Here is a 23,306-nt window from a genome sequence, read left to right on the forward strand (position 1 = left end):
CGATGACAATAATTAGACATTAAAATAAATGACCTTCTGAAATTTTGGAATTAAAAAGCCAACCTTATGAACATTATCATGTGTCCTGTAGAAAACAAGTTACATGCTATTTTAAATGTTTCTTTGATCAAAGAAAAAAATTCCCAATAAGCCCCACAAGAATTTCAGATATTTTCCGTCAGATAATCTGATAAGATATTCAGATGAAAAGTCTGATCTGGACTGAGGAGAGTCTGTTTATTTGTCTTCTTGCTTCAGTAAACTTTGATCCTGAGCTCCTTGTTTCCAACAGTGACATCATTACAAGTTCATCCAAACACTCGGGAAGTCCTTCTCTGCCTCTCCGACATTCAGCACCTGGAAACTATGATCTAAATAAAATAATATTTTTTAAGATGTTTCTGTTGCCAAGTGCGTTTTATAAGTGAAACACTTTGGAGCCTCTATCTCTGCATTTGTTAAGTTGTCCAAAGGAGACCACAATATCTAAACAACATCCACATCTGCTTCTGGGAGCTTGTTCTGCTCCCATAGTTTATATCCATCTGTACTTATATGAACAGATTCAAAGCTGCAACGCAGCATTTAGATAAACACAAGAAGACATTTGGTTTTGTTGAATACAGTGACTCAAAAGCAAACTCTGTATAAAAAGCATACAATAATAATAAGCCTTCGATGTAATTCTGTTGGCATAAGCACAGAATAAAATATCTGGAAAACAACAGTGTCGTGCTTCCACAGCAGAATGAATCTTGACATTCCATAGCTGCTTGTTTGTAAGACATGTTCAAATCCATTTTAGAAAGCAGCTCATTATTTCTGTCAGTAAAACTTCCAATCCTGTAGATTGACCTGCAGATATTATTTGTGTCCCAACACACTTCCTTGGCCTTCAGTCAGCAGCAGCTACAAACATCTCCAACATGAGTTGTAGAAAAACAGAAAAGCTGCTCTGCTGGTTCCTCCTTGCTTCTGTAGCAGATTCCCTTCACTAATCCTGTCTCTTCCGGTTCTTTCAGCACACAGACATTCTCCTTGTTGGGATGAGTGAGTGATTATCATTGCTGCTGATCTGGGCTCTTCTTCTGTTCCTGTTTATTAGAAACACTCTGTGTTTGGCTCAACAAGCCCTCTGAAGCAAACTGCTGGGTTCAATCATCGAGCCATTCTCACATGTTCCTCCTCCACTGATCCAGCTGTCCTGGTCCCACTAGGCTCCAAGATGCCACAAAGTCTCCAGGGATTTTCATCACTAACATCTCCTGCATGCAGGAATAGAAAATTAGTAAATCATAGAAAATATGTGGATGAAAATATCTTCATCTCTCTTTGAAGTCTAAGCACCAGCATCTGCTTGCTGGGGTCACTGGAAGAGCGCAATGAGGGAAGAGTGGCTGAGCTCGGTGTTTTAATGTGGAGATGTACCTTCCTCCACAAAAGACAGAAAATCAGAGGGAAAATGCCAGAGATCAGTAGAACATCAAGCTGAATGGTCGTTGCAGCATAAAGTGATCTCAGGAAAAGATCCTAAAGAAAGTGACTCAACTGTGTGGATCTCAAATGTGGAATTTACCTGCAAATGAAGCAAAGTTAGCTTTTTCTTTCAGTGTTTGTCACCACCCATCTAAGTGCTGTGGGTTCTGCAGGAGTGGGTTCTGGTACGACTTAAAAGTTCTGTCCCATCAGATTATGTTGTGCCATTACACAGGGTTTAAAGTTATTTAATGTTTACCAAATAACTCTAGGTCTGTTAGGTAATGTTTGGTGACATATGATCCCAAACAGCTGTTATTAGAACAATAGTTGAAAGGAATGATTCGAGCACTGGCGTTCTTTTAACAGCAAACTCTGTACACATAGAATGAATGAGTGACAACTTCTCTTCAAGTTTAATAATTTACCAGAAAAATTAAAATCCAGAGAACTGTCATGGTTTTACTAATGATTTAACCCACATACAAAGCACACTCGGGAGATCAACAGTTTTTAAAGGTTAGTTGAAGAAGTGATGCCAATTGTCAGGAATTAGGGAATGGGAGCTTGAGTTGGGACAGCAGAGACTTGGGGAGGAGGTGGTGATACACCAAGGAGGAATGAGTTGGGTCTGTTCTGAGAAGCAGGCGAGTTTACAAATTAATCTTGATTTTGAGAGGGGAAGCATGGTGGAGGGTGAGCAGGATGCAATCTCAGGAGGACTGAGAAACCTGGAGAATGCCAGCTGGGACTGAAGAACCAGGGAGTCTTCTGAAAGGCTTGCAGGTGGGTTTGAACTATGGGAAACTGAGCCGGGACTGGATTGAGCAGACAATGATCTGAAGAGCAGAGCACAAGGATGTCAGGGTTTTAGGTACACATATTAGGCATTTCAGAGGCTAGAGTTACCACTGTGAGGCAACACTCTGGCGAAGAAGTCTGGCAGCAGGCTCCTCTTATCGTCCTGCTGATGAGGTCTGATGGTCCACAATTTATTTCCCAGGTCTGGCGTAATTTCTGTCAATGTTTTGGTTCAAAGGTTTCTCTCACTTCCGGTTTTCATCCCCAGTCCAATGGGCAATGCGAGAGACTCAATCAGGAGGTTGAAAACATTTTTCATTGTCTCTGTTCTCATAATCCTACCACTTGGAGTCAGCATCTCGCCTGGGTCGCCTGCCATAATTCACATGTCTCTGCCGCCACTGGATTATGCCCTTTCAAGGTGTCCCTTGGTTACCAACCATCTCTCCTGCCCTCCTCCTTCCCGGATTCTGTACTCCCATCTGTCAGGTGACATATCCATCAGTGCCGTAAAACTTGGGACCAGACCAAAGCCGCCCTAGAACGCATGTCGTCCCAAAACAAGAAGTGCGCCGATCGCAAACGCATACCAGCACCCACTTACACTCCCGGACAGGAGGTGTGGCTATCACCCAAAGACTTCCCGTTAAAAGCTGTGTCTAAAAAGCTTGGTCCCAAGTTCCTCTGCCCCTTCAAGATCGACCGTATCATCAGCCCACAGCAGTCAGGCTCAAGCTCCCACCTCATCTCCGTGTTCACCCTACCTTCCATGTGTCCCAGATGAAACCTGTCTCCTCTAGTCCATTGTGCCCTTTTTCCAGACCCCCTTCAGCCGCTCGGATCGTGGACGGTCATCCTGCCTTTACGGTGGACCGTATTGTGACGTCAATGCCACGTGGTCGCGGCCTCCAGTACCTGGTGGACTGGGCTGGTTACAGCCCGGAGGAACGTTCCTGGGTTCCACATTCTTTCATTTTGGACCCTGACCTCATCTCTGCCTTTAAAGCATCATCCTTGGGATGGCCACCAGGGGGCGTCCGTTAGAGGAGGGGTGCTGTCATACTGTTGGTCTGGGTGCAGGCTTTGTCTCTCTCCTCTGCAGGGTGTGACGGGCAGGTGTTTCGCATCTCGGCTAATTAGGTGCCTACTTAAGGAACTAAGACCAAGAGGAGGGCATCAGTTCTTTCTCGCTACCAGCGTGGTACATGACCAACTTCTTGTTATTCCTTGTTTTCCTCAAGCCAGGTCTAACTCCGTGTCTTGTCTCTTCTTTTCTAGTTCCAACCGTTCTTGTCAACAGAACCACCCAGCCTGCACCCTCTTCGACATTCGGACCTCTCAAGATCTCCAGTCTACCTCAGCCCTCCTCCAGGAGTCCGCCTGCCTGTCCACCCTCCAACACACCAGCATCAGAAAGAGAGTCTCAGTACCCACCTGGACCCAGGACACCACCCTCCCAAAGCCCAGGACAAACCTCAAACCCCGTGAGTGCAGCATTCTCCACCTTTTCATCTTCTCCAGCCAGCTAATCACCACAACCTATCTTTCCCAGCAGAACCTAGGACGATCCTGCCCGGCACCTATACCAGAACTCAGCTCAATAAACCTTTTCTTAAACCCAAACTGACTGTCTCCGTGGTTGCCCTGATTCACAGTCGTTCTTAAATATTTGAATAATGTTATTCACCCAGTGACAGACAGCAGTTGGAGGCAGAGGTGTAGGGAGGAGTGGTTGAAGCTTTGGAGAGGCTGGATTAGGATAAAAGTGGTGCTGCAGCAAGTCGGTGCTGAAACACAGGTTTAGAGAACAGCAATAAAGTCAGAGAAGGAAACAGAAGTTCACCTTAGGCCAGAAGTCCAAGCTGCAATATTAATGACCTTAATGAACCTGATTACATGACTAGACCCTTCATAACATGTTTGCACAAACTCAAAAAGTCAACTTTCCCTGTTAAATGAAAATAAGCACAGATTAATAATAATTACATAGAGGTCCTACCCTTCAGATGGCTTCTGCTGCTTAGTCACATTCTTGGAATAACTACCCTAGATAAACCCCATAGGAACCCACAGCCGAGAACCTCATATCCACTGAAGCTGAGAGTAAGCCTGTTAACTTCAGTTTTAGGCAGCTGGAGATCCAAAAGAAGATGAACAGCTTTGTTTATGGATATGCAGAGACAACATGGAACCAAGGTGGGTGTTTCCACAGATGGAAAATGAGTTTACTTTTCTGTAAAGTGTCTGTTGTAGACTGTGGGTTTAACCTGGCCTTCATACTCTGTTCAAGAGCTTCAGAAACATCAGCTAAGCTGCTTTAGTTCAGTGGTTTCTTCTCTTTTTAATGATGCCCAGCTGCACATTTGGATGTTCGACCTCTCATCTGCTGTGGCATGAAGGGTGCAAAGACTTTTAAACAGCTCCATAAGCAGATGACATCAACTTGCATAATAATTATCACTGATTCCATCAGTAGTGAAAAACAAAATCCTCAGTCCAACTAACCCCTCCCCTTCAATCATGGAGGAAAACTAGAAATAAATCAATGTTTATACCTGTTGCTCTTAACAGAAGAGAACCTGAACCTGGGAAGGTAACTGTCACTGATCCACTCCCAGAGACAAACAAGTGGCCAGCTCTATGAAAACAAGTCCAAAAGAAGCACAACGACAAGCAATTGACTACACCACAGTGCTATCACGACTTTTCCTAAAAAGAAAATAATTTGTTTAAGATGCTTTATCTCTGTCACGAACGAGAGATTGAGGACCCAGTATTCAGCCAGACAAGAGAGGTATAAGCAAAAAAAAAACAGGATTTATTAATAAACAGGGACAGGCAAGGCTCAATGGTCAAAAAGGCAGTCCAAAATCCGGTACACGAAATGCAGTCCAAAACAGGCAAAAGTACAGACAAGGACAAGGCAAAACTCAAAATATCCCAAGGCAGGTCAAGGTCAGAGAAACAGGTAAGCAATCATACAGGGCAAGAAAATCAGGTTCAGGGATCAGGGTGGCTCAGAATCAAAAAGGCAATCGGGTCGGTATCAACAGTGCTTCCAGAATTCAACGCTGGATAAGACTCAACAAGTGGCTCGAATTGATTTGGCAGATTGCAGGAGGAAGAGGCAGGTATAAGTAGGAGAGTGAGCAGGTGAATGGAGTGAAACCTAATTACTGGTATGGGTGGAGCATATCAGGAACAGATAAGTGACTGGGAGTAACTGAAACTGGTGACTGGAGAAGAGGAGTGACAGGGTGTTGACTAAGAGGTGAGCTGGCAGATAGCTGGCAGGTGAACTGAGTGACTGATTAAAGGCTGGATACAAAGAAGTGAACTGAGCTTCACTGAATACACTGAATAGTGTATTCAGTGTTACCAAATTAGGCAGGTTTCCACTCAATTAGGTTCCATTCTGACAAATGAGATAATAAACCTTCAGTGGTTCCCAAACTGCTTCTGATTTAACATTCACAGCTCAGGTTAGAATCAAGAAGCACCTTAGAAGTTCAGTAGCTCATTGTTAATCTAGAGACACGAATAGGAGCTTCACCTCACGATTATTTACTTTTGTAACTTAATCTATTAACTAAAAATTTGTTTAGTCAGTGAAACCAAAGTAATATTTTCTTCTCCAAAAAACAATTTAAATATTTTTTTCAGTAAATGTTTGCATACAACCTAATACAATTTAAATATAATATTGCACATTGAAGTATTTAATATATGTATAGGCACACCTCTAGCATGATGAAAATAAGATTAAGACCTTAAAATATATTTATTTACAACTAAAAATCCTGATGAGGAAAATCAGCCCCAGGTCCGTCCTTAGTGGAACTCCAAAGGAAAAACAATTGTTCACTAACAACTGTTATTTAAACAGTTTTGATGGAGACTGCAACTACAGGTAACTTGTGTTTACATAATATATTGTTTTTGAGCCTCATTTAAATAACATAGATATATTATCTGGATAAAATTAGTTTAAAACAGGATTAATTAAATCTGATTTGGTCGGCTGAACAAAGTCTGCAATGAACACATTCTGGCACAGCGTCATTCAGCCAAAGGTGGATCTAAAAGTTTCCATCAACACTTTCTAGCTTCCTGCCTGAATTCATTCACAGTTTAATAGGGCTTCACCATATTCAGGAAATACCAAATTGCTATTGCTGAAAATTGTTACAACAATATTGATTATGATTGACCAGCATTTGCCAGTGGCTGTTTTTTCTGTCCCTACTACTGTCGATGAGCTCCACATCTCAGCCACTGAGGATATACATTTGCTCTGGGTGTTAAAGACAGCTGGCGTCTATTCAATTGGACAAAGTTTTTCCTATCATATGGTCTGAATAGAGAAGGCCCAACACTTGTAAATAACTTGAAGAACAAAGTTCAGAGCTCAGAGAGAAATGTGCTCCTTGATGTTCAGACTGACCCAGATTACAAGGAAAATATGTGGAGAACAAGAACTTCAGGCCCACCTTGAGGTCTGAAATCTGTCCCATCTGCAGCCAGTGGAGCCTTTTTGGAGATAAAGGGAGAAGCGGAGTGCAGCTCCATACTGACATCTACAGGTTCAGAACACCTGGAGCTGCAGGTGGAGTGAAGCCGACACGGCTCAGAGAATCAGAAGGAGTCAGTTATTCCTCCTGTGGGTTAAGGAGGTTCTTCTCATTCACCTCTATTCATTTTAGATTTTGAGGGATTTTATTACATCTGTGTGCCGAAACCAAGAGATGTGTCCAGTTATTTGCCTGCTTTTAAATCCCGTTCCTGCTCCTCCACAGGGGTCGTCCCAGCGGCAGCAAAGTGCGACACAAGCGCCAGGCCCTGCAGGACATGGCCCGGCCGCTCAAGCAGTGGCTCTACAAGCACAGAGACAACCCCTACCCGACCAAGACGGAGAAAATCCTCCTGGCGCTCGGCTCGCAGATGACTCTGGTCCAGGTGAGCCGCTTTCTTGTTCTCTGTTTCCAGTGGGATGGAAGCAAATGTCAGATCCTGCTTTTTGCACACGCAGACATGAGTGTGATCAGGCTGCTGGAGTTGACATCAGCTTAAAGGCAGCTTTTACTTTTCCTGAACATTTTCCAGCAGCAATGCAGGAGTGAAGTGCTGTTTCCTCTGCCTTCCAGATCCTCCTGCAGCTTCTTTGCTCTCGGCTGCGTGTCTCAGTCTTTCAGATGATTGTTTCTTTATCTTACACCCAGCACTGAATGCATCTGTGTGGTTGACACATGCAGCTGTGCGTGTGTGTGTGTGTGTGTGTGTGTGTGTGTGTGTGTACTTGTACTTTCAGCTGAGTGAGAAAATTTTTTGCTCATTTTACTAGTGAAGTGAAGATTTTGATGTAAAGTGAAGACCTTTTGTTGGTCCTCAGTTTTATTCTGGGCAAGGGGTTAGGTTTAGCACTATGGTGTCAATTAGGTTTACGTCAGGGTTAGGCCATAGAAATGCTTGAAGATGAATGGAAGTCTACGCAAGTCAAGGCATGGTCCTCACTATAAACATTAAACAAGGGTGTGTGTGTGAGTGTTTGTTTCGGTGTGGATACAGTATCATTTTCCTCACAAGGTCACTGATCCAACCTCTGAGAGTCTGCAGCAGCTTTCTCAGGCTGCCGGCCGTGGTGCTGAATCTGCTTCTCATTTCTGGGACCCTGGAGCCGTTTATTTAGTTGAGAGTGAGGCAGAGTGAGGAGGAACGCTTTGTGTTGAACACACACTGACAGCCCTCTCACACGCGTATGTGATATGTGATACTTAAATAAAACTGTAATAAATACATTATAAATGCATCAAATGTATAGACTGAAGAAATCTTTAAACTATGAAATAAAAGATTTATTATAATTGAAAATCCTACAATTTTGTATCTCCTGATTCATAATGAATCATATCTCCTGAGCTCCAGTCCATCAGAAAATCATTGAAAATGTCTCTACGACTCATCCAATAGAGGCTAATATTCAGCTGGTTAAACTGCTCAACATTTTATCTGCAGAGCAATCAGCTGCTCTACAGCAGGGTTGGCCTAGTGGTTAGAGCAGTGCACTTGCGTTTTGAGAAGGTTCCAAGTACCCAGTTCGATCCCCACAGCCTGGACTCTGGGTCCCTGAGGAAGACCCTTAGCCCCCGATTGCGGCACACAATGGCAGCCCACTGCTGATGGGTTAAGATGCAGAAGTGAATTTCTCCATTGTGAGATCAATAAAGTTCAATTATTATTTTTATTACATCAAATACATTCACCATGTGCTGCTAAACAGGATCAGGAAGTAATTCAAGAAATACAGAAGATATTTCATACATTTTGAACAAATAATGTCAAATAATGTAAATATTAATGAATTATTTCCACATTTAATTAATTGTTGTGTTTTATAATTGATTCACCCACTTAAATACTTGTATACTCATTATTACATGCACAGATTTCCTATTTAAATTTTCCAGCAGGGATCCAATCAGTTCGTTATCTAAATATTCTGACTTTATTCTGATAAGGTTTGTGTTTCTGAGAGGATTGGTTCAGCTGTCAAATCTCTGCTGGTCTGAAAAATATGTCCGTCCGTCCGTCCGTCCGTTGTCTTCCGCTTATCCGGGGTCGGGTCGCGGGGGTAGCAGCTTCAGCAGGGAGGCCCAGACATCCCTCTCCCCGGCCACTTGGGCCAGCTCCTCAGGAGGAATCCCAAGGCGTTCCCAGGCCAGCCGGGAGACATAGTCCCTCCAGCGTGTCCTGGGTCTTCCCCTGGGTCTCCTCCCGGTGGGACGTGCCCGGAACACCTCTCCAGGGAGGCGTCCAGGAGGCATCCTGACCAGATGCCCGAGCCACCTCAACTGGCTCCTCTCGACGTGGAGGAGCAGCGGCTCTACTCTGAGTCCTCCCCGGATGACTGAGCTCCTCACCCTATCTCTAAGGGAGAGCCCAGACACACTACGGAGAAAACTCATTTCAGCCGCTTGTATCCGGGATCTCGTCTGAAAAATATGAAAAAACAAAAACATCTTCATGAGTTATTGTTCCTGGTTTCTCCCTGTTGTTAGAACCTGTTTCTACGGAAGAGGATTAGGGCCATTAAAAAACAAAAAAAGTCTATTCAATTCAGGCTTTTTTCTCAGAATTCTGAGATTAAAGTCAGAATTTTTTCTCAGAATTATTTTTCTCTGTTTTTAGGGTATGAAGGGAAAAAAACTCTTTAAATGTATTTGTTTTGCTGTTTAGGAAAAAAGAAAACAGCAAATTAGAACAATATTTTGGACTTTCAGCCTTAGATCTTTTCTGGACTAAAGAAGTGATCTTTTCGTCCCAGAGTGTGAACAGAAACTCAGATGTGATCATGATGACTGACTGTAGAAACTCGTCTTTGTTTTTCCACTGATTGGCACTGAGAACAGCCCAGTTCTTCCACTGTTTAGTCCAGACAGACCGCTGTAAAGGCTGCCAGTGACGGTGAACGCATCACTTCCTGCGTGTTTTTCCCTGAAAAGGCTGACCTGGCAGCAGGTGTTAAACAGCAACTAAATCTGTCATGTTTTAGAACAACAGATAGCTTTGTTCCATGTAAACGTTGTGACTCGGCGCTGATAATCGGGCCATCTCTCCATCGGTCCTGAAACCCATCTCCGTGCCTGCATGCTGTCTCCTCTCGGCTACAGAAAGGCCACGGCTGGACGAGCTGGATCAGTTCTCTTCTCAGTGTCTCTGTGGTGTCGTCTAAACAGGCGTGCCATCCTTTCTGTTTTCTCTCATTCTTCTGACAGCCGTCTGTCCTCCTCTCTGTCCCACGCCTCCCCTGCTCTCATTCCTCCTCTCCTCCAGTCCTGCTGGCCAGCTGGATGCTGCTTTCTGCCTGCTGTGCCACAGCGCAGGGCTGCAGACTAAAGAACGAGGAATGGTCCTAGTTAATGAGAAATCTAATACTGAAGGAGAGGATCTGAAAACTAAGTATTCTAACATAAGGCCCCTGTCCCTGGCCGTCCATAAGCAGCTTGAAATCCATTAAACAAGAAAAGTTATTCCAGTATAACATCTAATAGTCTCTCCTCCCAGTGAAGGGAAGAGTGACTGCTCAAGTGTCTCTTTTATTGGATCTTAAAGACAGTGATGGAAAAAGTGTCCTATAGGAGGAAGGCTGGATGAGTCCAGAATAAGCAGGATGGGGACGTGTCTCAGTCAGAGTGTTAGTTTAGAACATGATGCGTTCGCTGGTTGTCTGCCGTTTGTCTCTACAAGGTGTTGGTAGAAACAAGATGTGAGGCATTTCTGCAGAGCATCTGGGATGTTCCTCAAAGCTCAGTTTGAGAGAGCTGTTTCTGTCTTCTGTCTCGCTCCTCCTGCTGTTTTTCTTAATGAGACTCGTGGCAGGCAGTGAGCAGACGTTTTCACTGAGAAGGACACATTTTGTTTGGGTGAAGATGTGGAGGAGTGTGGATTTCACACTCCTCCACATAGCTGTTTGCTGTGTGTTCTCACTTCCTGCTTTGTCCCCCTCAGGTGTCCAACTGGTTTGCCAATGCTAGGGGACGCCTGAAGAACACAGTGAGGCAGCCGGACCTGAGCTGGGCCCTCAGGATCAAACTCTACAACAAATACGTTCAGGGCAACGCTGAGAGGCTCAGTGTCAGCAGTGACGACAGCTGCTCAGAAGGTACGCCTCCCATTTGTGCTCTAAGGAAAGCAGTTGTAGCTCTGAGAAGTGGCTGCTTGGCATCAAAATGGTGCCAATGATCAAACTAAAGAGAACAATTGTTCTGGAGCTAAAACTCTTGGACCTGATTCTTTCTGCCTCCTGCTGAACAGGACTTAGTGCCTGTTTGTGGGCTGCACTCTGCCACATATTCATCATGATGGAACTCCACCTCTTCTGTAAATTAAGTCCAGCTCTGTCAGTGGCAGCGCCATCAAACTGGACCAGCACCTTTATTATCTTCTGAGCTCAGAAACTGACACACTGTATGTTCTCATTCTATCAGTCTCTGGAGCTCCTCAGCCTTCAGCAGGTTTAGAGCAGGTTTCCCAGCTGAGATGACATTGTGAAGCTCTCATCGCTCCCTTCCTCACTCACACAAGCCAGTTGTCCCCTTAAATTAGCATCACTCTTATCGAGAGGCTTGTTATGTTTTCATTGGTCTGACAATTATCCCTAACTCAATCTGTACAAGTTAGACATGGCTGCAGTTTACAGAAAAATAATGTTGAAGTGGTGTTGTGAGGGGTAGTTGTGATTTGTCAGTGACTTACTTTGGCTTCCTGAAATGGACCCACATATCTCACCCAATAAGTGTTGACTTGTAATAAACGCAACATTTCCTGTTGCAGAAGAGTCATGTGTGAATAATGAGATAGTAAAACTTTCACTATTTTAGTCCCTGTATTGTCACATGGTGCTTATTCTGGTCTGGTTTTGTTTTTGTTTTGCATATTTATTTAAGTGAACAATCAGTTTCTATCAATGCAAATTTAGATCAAATCAAACAAACTTTGTTATCAAAAGGCTACAGATCCTGGTTTCAACCTGATGCTGGTGCTCAGGGTAACATTTAGCTTCCTTCTTCACATGTGAAAAGCTCAGGCCATGTTCGCTGCGTTTGTGTCAAAGTGATTCGACACAGTGCAGAAACATGTTCTGCGTAGAAATGGGAAGCCAGCAGAGGGACACATGATGGCTGGCAAACTGCGACAGGCTGCCATTTAGACATCCTGAGCCAACCTCTGCCTCACAACCTACAGTTGGAAACGAGTCACTCTCTGTCAGCCCTGTATTGACTACTAACACTTGAAACAGAAAACTAGCTGAGGAAGCGTCAGAAAACCAAAGTTCAGTAGTAATGCAGTGAATGAGCAGAAAAAAAAGATTGCTGTGGTGTCTGTAATCTCTGCTTCAGTGTTGGAGGAGGAGAAGCTGAGTGTGTGGCTCCCATGGGAATGTGTGCATGGTGATTGGTTTGTGACTACCGCAGGCCGCTGCACCTCTGGCTCCATATATCTCCCTGACTCCTCTCCCTGTCACATTATGGTTCTGGAGCTGTCTGCAGCCTGCTCCCACTGCTGGCCAATGTGCTGAAAGGTCCTCCATTATGTTTTGAAGCCCATGTTTTTGTTCCAGAGACTATATCTGGGAGCAGGTGTGACCCCGTTGACCGTGTGGACATTCCTCCTACTGTCCTGTAACGGTCCAGTTTGTTGTGTAGCTGCAGCAGTACATCCAGGCTAGAGTGGACCTGATGTCCTGATACTGTTTGATGTATTTATTGAATTAAATCAAAAGGCTTAAATTGTTTGGTGGCAGAGGAGGCTCTGGATAATAGATCTGCAGTCTGGACTTTCTGTTCTGGAGGTGATGCCAATATGGGGGCAGGATGCAAGACTAAAATCTCCAGGTTCTGTTTTTTGAATTAAAGATTAGCTCAAGATACCCAGACTCTAAGTGAGGCTGGATGAACAGAACCGAGAAAAGAACTGGACCTGGAGTCCAACATTTGGTGGAGGAAATAAAAGTCATTATAATTTGCACTTCCACTTATTGTTTTTAGTGATTCATAGCCAGATTAAAACTGATATGACCTAAATGCAGTGACCCGGATCAATAATAAATGGCTTGCACTTGTATAGCGCTTTAACTAGTCTGACGACCACCAGAGCGCTTCACACTACAGTTTAGTCATTCACCCATTCACACCCTTACAGTGGTGAGCTATGTTAGTAGCTACAGGCGAGGCTGCCATACAACGACGCAATATATACCGGCCACATGCTGCAGCCTTTCTTGTTTCTGTATAAATGTGACCAACAGTAGATGTTCTTTAACCATCAGGAGTTCTACAAGTAGATAAAAAAAATGTATGATACCTACCCCTTTTGTCAAATTGTTAAGCCCCACCCACATTCCAAAGTGACAGGTGACCCGCTCAATTACAGTCCTGCCCCAGGACATCCCGCCTCCTAGACCCCTTCCTCTTCTGGTATGACATTACCACATGACCTTAAATTTATGATTGCGCGACCTATGACCATCTTAATGATTACCAGATGCTAGCAGCCATTTTAAGACCACCTCCTAAATATGCCACCTTCTAACCTTGTATGTGGAGTTTCTGGCTTAAATATGGTCAAAAAATTGCATTAAGTAAAACTTTCTTTTTTCAAAAGAAAAAAGACTCACCACAAATTGGAGATGCGGTCACTGGATCATCTGCAATAGAATTGGCTGAAGAACCAGGCTCAGCAGTCTTTTATAATACAGACGCATATGTGAGATCGCTATTATCAAACCCCGAGAAATGGGGCATGCTGAGGACAATTCTGGGACCACCCCTCTATGAGAAGATTTATCAGCTTTGAGAACTTCAAACAATCGACAGATCCTTTCAATCAGGACTTCTCTTCTTTGTCAGACCCCAATCTCCATCTTCCAGGATTCAAGCCATAAACCCGATGCCCCCAGGAAATCGACATTTTATCAATGTCAGGTGGAGATGGTTTCATCCGAAGTGAAGCACGAATAATGGTCTTTAAAACCCTACGGAATGTTTGGTGAATGGTGATACCTTTTTAAGTATGAAACAGGTGAGATCCAACTGTACCAGCTCGACCCAGCTCGACCCATCTTGGCTGCTGCATGCGCACGCAGCAGCTTGTTATGTCGGCTCTGTCTTCTATTTTCCTACTTTATCTTCTCTGTAGTGTTTTTGGAGTGATTTTTGATTAGTAAATACAGTATGTGGTCTTCTGTACATACGTGCACAGAGGAAGCCAACTTTCTGGACTGTAGTGCAGAGCTTTCTCTTACTATTTGATGCCGCAAGGGGAGACCCTTTTGTCTGAGACTCCGGACGTCCCATTGTTTACACTCGGAATCAGCTCCTTGGACTACGGGACTCTACGCGCAGTGGCCCTGCTCCCCAACACGCTGAGAAACTAGAACTCCCTGCAGACATACGGAGAAAACGGAGAGGCTGCAAGGGTGGCAGGAACGAAGTGGAGAAAAAGTTATTTACCATCGGTTGTCATGGGAAACATCAGATCTCTCCACAACAAGACTGAGGACCTTGCAGCACTAACCCATTTCCAGAGAAAGTACAGGGACGCTAGTATCATATGCTTCATGGAGACGTGGTTAGATGGATTTGTCCCCGGACTCTGTGGTTTAGCCTTTAAACTCATCGGTGTGGACAGAACTTTGGCGGAGAGTGGAGAAAAGAGAGGAGGGGGGCTGGTGATGTTTGTGAGTGAGAGATGGTGTAACGCAGCTCATTTTCACGTGAAGGAACAGATATGCTCCTCAGATGTGGAGCTACTGGTGGTGGGCATGAGGCCGTACTATCTCCCACGAAAGTTTGTACACGTGATCTTGCTCTGTGTTTACATCCCCCCTCGGCAGATGCTACCACTGCATGCTAGCAGATCCATGGTGCAGTGACCAGGCTGCAGACACAGCACCCCCGTGCTCTCCTGAACTTCAATCGAGCCTCCCTCCATTCCACCCTCCCCACGCTCACCCAGTATATCACATGTACAACAAGGGACAATAAAACTCTGCACCTTTTCTACGCTAATGTCAAGGATGCCTATAGTTCCACCCCCCTCCCCCCACTCGGACGCTCGGATCACAACCTTGTCTACCTGCTTCCCCATTACATACCAATGGTGAGAAGGAATCCAGCGCAGAAGAGGTCAGTGAAAGTTTGGTCAGTTGAGGCCACTGAGAGACTGAGGGAGTGTTTAAGAACCATAGACTGGAGCATGTTCCAAAGCTCCCATGGTGATGACATCAACGGCCTGACTGAAATATATCACTGACAAAATGTCCTTCTGTGTGGAGAGCATTGTGCCTACATGACAGCTACAGTGCTTTCCAAACAACCCCACTGGATGAGGCCTGAGCTGAAAGTCCCCCTGAACCAAAAGAGGAGTGCTTTCAACTCAGGGTACAGAGAGGAGCAGCATAGAGTTCAGCGGGATCTCCAATGGAGGATCAGGGCGGCAAAAAAGGACTATGGGAGGAAGATGGAGGAGCAGCAGGCACAGAACAATGTCAGGGATGTGTGGAGAGGCCTCAAGAACATCTCCGGCTTTGGGCAGAGGACCAGCAGGGCTGCAGACGGTGACACCAAGTCTGCGGATGAGTTAAACAGGTTCTTCACCCGGTTTGACTCCCCTAACACTGGCCCGCTCCCTGCCCTAAACTTCCCACACGTCTCCAACCTCCAGCCCCCCAGACACCTACACTCCCCTCCCTCCCCCGCCGCCACTCTCACCAACCCCTGACCTTCAGTCCTCCCCACAGAGACGCCACTCAACTCTGTCCTCCCTCCATCCCCCTCTCCCCAGAGCCTGTCTTCCTCCCCCCTCACAGTCACCTCAATGCAGGTGAGAGGCTAGCTGATGAGGCTGAACAGAGGAAAGCCTCAGGACCAGACGGCATCCCCCCAATGCTGCCGAGGACCTGTGCAGACGAGCTCTGTAAGGTCCTGGGCTACATCTACAACCTGAGCCTCAGCTTGGGGGTGGTCCCCACCCTGTGGAAGACCTCCTGTTTGCTACCGGCTCCCAAAACACCACATGCCAAGGAACCAGCCCACTTTAGACCAGTCACCCTGACCTCCCTTCTACTGAAGACCATGGAGCACCTCATCCTTGCACGCCTACGCACCGTGGTGAGCCCCACCCTGGACCCGTTGCAACATCGGAGTAGAGGATGCCATCATCTACCTGTTGCAGTGGGCGCTCACCCACCTGGAGACCACCGGGAGCGCTTTGAGAGTCATGTTCTTTAACTTCTCCAGCACTTTCAACACCATCAGACAGGTGCTGCTGAGGGGGAAGCTGGAGGACACTGGAGTGGACAAATATCTTGCTGCCTGGACTATCAACTACCTCACTTACCACCCTGTCAGTCAGCAGTGGTAGTCTGCAGCACCGGGGCACCCCAGGGCACCATCCTGTCTCCGTTTCTCTTCACCCTCTACACCTCGGAATTCACCTCCAACACGGACAGCTGCCACCTCCAGAAGTTGACTCAGCCATTGTGGGCTGTGTGTCTGAGGGGAACGAGCTGGATTACCGGTCGGTCATCATGAACTTTGTGGACTGGTGTGAGAAGAACCACCTGTGTAAGACCAAGGAGATGGTGATCGACTTCAGGATAAGACCTCCACCTCACTCTCCCGTGAACATTCAGGGGCAGGACATAGAATCTGTGGAGAGTTTCAAATACCTGGGTGTATAGCCTGTGCAATAACCTGTGCAATAAACTGTGCAATAAACCTGCACACTGCAATAACTGTGCAATACCTATTTGATATTTTGATATTATTGTTTTTTGTTCCCATCCACTGAACATATCTGGATGGACTGCATTTACTTCATGCACCTTTTCCTCCTTTGTGCACCTTCTGTTGCTTATAAGAGTCGATGTCACAAGTAAATCTCTCCATTGTGAGATCAATAAAGTTCTATCTCATCTTATCTTGTCCTATACGTGTAACTTGACATGTAATGATGACAATTCTGGGACTCACGATTGCATACATCAACAAAGATGGTGAAACAAACCCTTTCGCTCAATCCACAACATTTCTCAGAAAAGAATGCTTTCCATGAGATCAGGAAATTAATACCTGAAATATTCTCTTTAGCACGATATCGGAAACAAGAGCTACTACAAGGGGGCAATGGTTTCAAGCAGACGTGTGAACAAGCATTTTCCATCCGTAGATATGTTTGTTTTGGAAGCTTTCAATACAGTCAGTGGAATATTCAGAATCATGTTTACCTTTTCATGCGTGGTGTCAGACAATGGATGAAATAGTGTACCATTTTTCCAACCTCTTTAGAAGCTCACATTGTTGGGTTTATATTCTCTGTGTCAAAAAAAACAAATACTGACATATCAGCACCAGCCTCTAGAACCAGCCCTCTTCTAAAATCCAACCTTTGGAACCATCCCTCTTCTAAGACCCCACCCCTTCTACCCTATAAATAGAGTGAAACAAGGCCTCATATACACTGATTCTTCTCTCATTAGTCTACTAAAGAAAAGAAAGACTTTAAATTCTTTAGGATGAGCAAACAGAAGCATCTTGAGCATTGGTATACTGGGTGGGGTGGTCCCAGGATTGTCCTCAGCATTCCCCATTTCTCGGGGTTGGATAATAGCGATCTCGCACGCTGCATCCATATTATCAAAGACTTCTGAGCCTGGTTCTCCAGCCATTTCTATTGCAGATAATCCAGTGACCACTTCTCCAATTTGTGTTGAGTCTTTGTTTTTTGAAAAAATAATGTTTTACGTCAGGGATTCCCAAAGTGTGGGCGAGCTGCCACTAGGGGGTGCGCGAGCTGAAATCTGTAATGGCTGTTTGTTTTTTCCCCCACACCATAAAGACGTGTAAATAAACATTTCCTTTGTAAAGATTAAAATCAAAAACTGTAAATTTAATAAATAAACAAAATGTATTGTAATGATCCGTATTAGACTTTATTGCTAAATGCTGTTGCACACTTACTGTTTCTCTAAGTAGGTTGTTTTGGGTTTATGCTGGAGGAAATGTGTGGCTTCCGGGGGGAGGAGTGGTGGTCCAGGGGACTGGCGGGGTGAAAGCTGTCCCGTTCTGTTTGTGCTAAAATGAAGTGTAAGCAGCAAATTCTCGGTCTGGTGCTTGGGTGTCATAATGGAACGATAGAGTATTAACACGAAAATGTATTTATTTGAAAGAAACCTTCTTCTATGCTTCATTTTAAGATGAAATATCTGCATTGTGCTGTATATGCGCACATGGCTTGTGGTCTCTGCTTTAACCATTCTGATAAATATGCTCAATTGGCTGAAATAAGGGAAACTGTCAGGCAGGTGAGACATCTTAGGTCAAAGTTAGTCATTAAGGAGGAGAGGAAGAGAGTGAGAGAGAAATTGGAGTCAAAAGAGGAGAGAAACGCAACAGATCCGGGAGAAGAAAATGAGCGAAAATCAGAAAATGTCTCTTTCTCTCTCCTGATTTTATGTCGTATACGTCAGCAGAGGAAAAATGTTATTCTGGCCGAAAGTCTTATTTCCGAGATTATCGATCACGCAGTGCCTACAATCGCGGCTACAATCGCGGCTCATGGGGCCGCGATTGAACCGCTGCCGTTACCACTGCTGCTGGGTGGGGGGGATTAGTGGTGATAGACGCGGTTTCTTGATTATGCTCACGCACAGAGCTGTAATACTTTTCATTGTGATTTAGACAGGCACAGTTAATTTTAAAGATGCAGTTTAAGCACATATTCAGACAGAAACAGGCAAACCAGAGATGGGGCTGCGAAGAGCCGAGGTGTGTTGGTATGGGCGTGTTTATTTTGCTGGATGTAAGCGATGTGAAACAATCAAAAAATAGAAGGATTGTGTGTATATGTCCTGATGTTGCAGATGGAGACAACCCTCAGAGGACACAGAGTGGTTTTGAGGTTCTCACAAAACCCTTGTACCCGAGCGTCATCAAGAGGGAGGGCTCCTCCATGATGGCCATGACCATATAGGTACGGACCCGGGGCTGCATTCTGCAGTCGATGTCGCTTCCATGGCCGTCAACTATGTGTCTCCACCCAAGTCAACATGGCACATCATGGTGGCCAACTCCGTCATGGATGCTTGCAAGAGGAATGACTCTGGCTCCTTCAGCTCCAACAAATTCAACGACAATCCGCTGTCACAGTCCTTCTTTGAAGCTGAAGCCAACTTTGTTTATCAAGCCAGTAAGGAGACACATTCCTTACATTTTTATTTCCCTTTAAGGAACTCTCTCCAGCACACTCTGACATCCATCATATTTGATTTTTCGTCCTCTATTCTTTCTGGGCGGTTGTTTTAATTCATGCAGCTGCCAGACCCTCTGCATGGTCTGTAATATCTCTGCTGGCCTCTCGCTCTGTTGCTCCTTCCATTTAATGTGTAGTTGAATCTGGTTCTCATGGTAGCTGAAATGGAGAGAAACAATGTGCTGTTAGTCTGAAACACACACACACCTTCAGTAACCTGCACACTGTCAGACCCACACAATCAGAACCACTGGTTGTCTCTCAGTCAGTCCAGAGAGGTGGGGTAAATTTCACCTCCAGTTAACCAGGGTTTACTGGCTCAGACACAACAAGGCCATATTGAAGGCTTTCAGGCTTCTGTTTGTCATGTTTTTGATCCAGCTGAGAGGCTCAGAGCTAAATGTCGAACAGGCTTCTTCAAACGGTGAATTTCATGTGGGATCTTTGCATTTCTAGGATGTGAATAATTAAGGTCCGGTCTGTTTGGATCAGCTGAGAACACTGGGTCTCTGTTCAGGTGGACTTCACATCCAATAGTAACATTTTCACTTTTTGTGGAGCACGGCCAGAACCCGTAGGGTCCAGGTTTGAACATGTAGGAGCTGAATTGGTGGAGGGAAGATCTGCTATTATTGCGTCTCTTTCAGACAAATGTGGTTCTGGTTCTGGTTGAGTGTAAAGGAGACAGAGTGTGTGTTTCTGTTCAGGGTTTGGATGAAATTAATCAATGAGTGCAGCAGGAACCATTTTAACCCTTTGACCTGAGCCGGCATCAGGGTGTTTTCACTGCGGAACACCTGCTGAGACTCCCAGATGGAGAAGGACAGAACCAGATGGATCAAAGAAAAGGGGACTTAAAACCTTACCTCAAGTAGATTTTATGACGACAAATCCCAAAATGGGATCAATTCAGCTGGACGCTGTTTTATCTCTCTGATTATTGTAATTTCTTGCTGCTGACGTCTTCCTTTTGGCCTCCTCAGACTCTGGCACATTTACAGAAGTGTTTCTCTGTAACAAGTAAGGGAAGCTCTTTCGGTCAACTCAAATGGGTAAAGCTCCTGTTGGGAATATCAGAGGTTATCCGACAATAGAAGAAAGGAATCAAAATTGGGAGAATTATGTCTTAGTTCCATATCAGTTCTTCGAAAAACAGAGCAACTAAAAAACTGGAGAAATTATTTCAAGTTTTCATCATATCCTGTAGTTTTTCTCTCCTGCTTGCTGCAGATACCAGATATTTTTTTAGTGAACACATTCCTTTTTTACACATAGTTTAGTTGGAGAAAAAATTTGCCCCTGGACAGCAGATTTGATATAAATCTGTTCTTCTACCAGCTGCAAAGAGGACAACATGTCCAAATAAATTAGATTTCAGATCTGACTGCTCCAATCCAAGACTTTGTTCTGTTCTTTGGCTATAAAATATAATTTTCTCATCTTCAGTTTGTACAGGGAGATTTTTGGTTCCAATGAAAAGGGATGTACCTGAATGTTTCCATCCAGTTGGTTAAACGTCATCTGGCCCAGTTGGTTGTTGTGGGCTCAGCCAGAATTGACTACAGAGAGCAGGAAGATGTGGCAGAAAATGGAGATCTAGAATCAGCTCAAGTGCAAAATGAACCTTCAGTAAGCTTGAAAGGACTCACACTGGTGTACAGCTCTAAGGCCTCAAACATCACATGAACACACCATCGGCAACACCTACAGGGAAGTGAAGCTACACTGCCTGGGTTTTCGGTGGAAATAATAGACAACCTCTGCTTTTCCATGAGATGGAGGAGATAGGAGAGCTTTAACCAGAGAGCAGAGGTGTGACCCATTGAGGACACAGAACACAAACAGAAATCCACCAAGAGTGTGAGAGGGCAGCTCAGCTCTCACTGTGAACAATTGCAACATAATAATGCAGTAAGTGCTGCACAAATATATAATTTGGCCTCCAGATCCCCAAAAAGGCTGCTTGTGTCCACATGTAAACAGTTACAAATGTAAATAATGTTTTCTTGTGGTTATTGCTTTTTTCCACCCTGATGTGAGCGTTTACTTCACCACAAACAAGAGCCGATTCTTCCCAGGAATGCTTCAGAGAAAGCTGAGATGAAAACTCTTAGTGGAGGACTGGTCAGGCTGCTTTTGTCTCTTTAGGACCTGCTGGATGGCAGCAGCAATAGGAGCCTCAGGTCTTTCTGTATTTCCAGAGTCTGGGGTTATGGGCTCCCAGAGGGCCTCGACTGGTGTCTCTGGGGACATGGTAGCTTGGGCTGGTAGCGTGAGACAGAAGACAGGTTGAGGTCTACAAACACCAAAAAAACTCTGAATAAACAGCATACTGAAGTCAACACTATGGATGCTCTAAAGACAACTTTGCTGCTTTTTCATTCCCTCTCAGATCTGCTGCCTTTAGTCTTTTCACTCTGACAACTCAGTTATGCTGCCTGGGCTCCATGTGTTTTCCAGCTAAATATTACACAGAGGACTTTAGGAGTCACAGGAAACAACTTTTAGCTCCATCCTATCAGTCTCCTTTACTCTTGAAGTTTTCTTGCTAAATGTCCTTTTTCTGTCCAGCATCTTGAGCAAAGAGAAGACAGAGCAGCACGTGTTTGCTGAGGACACGGTGTTCACTTAAAGTACAGAAGTCAAAAACCATGCACACAGATCCACAAATCTGCTTAACTTGCAGGTTCAGAACTGCTGCAGTGAATCTCCTCTGACCCTGAGAATTGCGTATTGACCTCTTTCTGTCTCTGCTTTCAGAAACCACAGAATTTGGGCAAAGTAAATGTGACAGGTGTGTAGACCTTCTATCACTTGTGTCTGCTCACAAGCTGAACGGAGCTGTAACACTCTCTGTTTTTCTTCTTTTTCTGCGTGTTCTGCCGGTCGTCAGTGGCAGCGGTGGCATCACAGCTACGCAGAAGGAGGAGGTGAAGGCCAAAGATGAGATGCACTGGAAGGAGATCAACGCGGCCATGGCCTTGACCAACTTGGCACAGGGGAAGGACAGCGTCTCTGGGACAACCAGCTGCATCATCCAGAAGTCCTCTCACATAGCTGAGGTGAAGACTGTTAGAAAAGCTGCTGCTGCTGCTGAAGTATTAGCTCTGACGTTATCCGTCTATGCAAAGCAGCAAACATTCCTCTCTCAGCAAACAGAGGCCAAATAAACTCCCCCTGACAGAAAAACAACTGGTGCTGAAGGAGGAGAAAGGGGATCTGAAAGGCCCAAAATTCAACTGTTGGTCTTATTGAAAATGTCCAAAAGATGCGTTGGCCATCCTTTTCTTAAAACAAGGAACTTTTGTAATCTTATTTTTGTATTTATATTTTTTACTGGTCCAGATTCAGTATTCACCAAAGAGCCTTTGTTTTGCAGCAGATTCGCTCACTGATTGTTCAGATATTCAACAAACAGAACTTGGTTGTTCTGAAAGGAAAGTCAGGAACATTGAAGCATCATTGCAACCCCTACTTGGGTTGCAGTGATGAGGCAGTCACTGCCTTTGTTCCTTTGAGCAGGTGCCTAGATGAACCATTATAGCCTTAAACATGTTAATGTTGCCTGTAGGTGTTGACTCGTCTTGGATCCGTCCTCCCCTGATTGACCCAGTATATACATGTCTGTAAGGTTCCGTTCATGTGTGTCATAATGGATTCAGAAATAATTACTTTTACATTTTCTGACACTCAGACTGTTCTTGTGATCAGAGACTTTAGGAAATAATCAAACTGAATGTGCTGAACAATTAAAAAAACTCCATGTACAGATCCTGGTGGGGATGTGTTTTGACATCATGGTGAAGAAAAGTCTGACTTTATTTTCATTTTCACGTGGTGGGACAATGGAAGAACCCTGATCTGTCCGTATTATTTCAGGGCCAGCCAACAGAAATCTGTTTGGGTCGACCGTATAGGAAATAAATCAGGAAGGAGGTGAATTGAGGCCAAGCGATGAAGCTCATGATGATCATTTTGTAGAGTAAAATGTTTGATTAGCAGAAATCACTGTCTCTGATCCTAACCAGAACTAATGCTTTAATAGGGATAACATTGTTCTGGTTTGTTCTCAAATAAAATGCTTTTAAAAAACTGTTACTTTGTAATGGAAATGAATAAACTATTGAATGAAAGGAGTCACATCTGTTTTTATACACTGGGTGTGGGTGTGGAGGGGGGTGGTGTATTTTATTACTGAAACAATATTCCAATCTCAAAAT

The 23,306-nt window shown here is 44.6% G+C and overlaps 1 protein-coding gene across 1 annotated transcript; it reads left to right on the top strand.

The window, feature by feature from the left end:
* Window positions 1-2,824: 2,824 nt before the first annotated feature.
* Window positions 2,825-23,210, top strand: LOC105917905 (homeobox protein Mohawk). The gene is given in 9 exon segments (XM_036125766.1): window positions 2,825-3,000; window positions 3,099-3,234; window positions 3,556-3,761; window positions 7,050-7,233; window positions 10,783-10,936; window positions 18,698-18,801; window positions 18,804-19,023; window positions 21,847-21,880; window positions 21,980-23,210. Coding segments are annotated over 9 exon segments (1,491 nt in total). The 3' UTR covers window positions 22,257-23,210.
* Window positions 23,211-23,306: the final 96 nt, after the last annotated feature.

Source organism: Fundulus heteroclitus, chromosome 21, assembly GCF_011125445.2.
Source record: "Fundulus heteroclitus isolate FHET01 chromosome 21, MU-UCD_Fhet_4.1, whole genome shotgun sequence".
NCBI lineage: Eukaryota > Metazoa > Chordata > Actinopteri > Cyprinodontiformes > Fundulidae > Fundulus > Fundulus heteroclitus.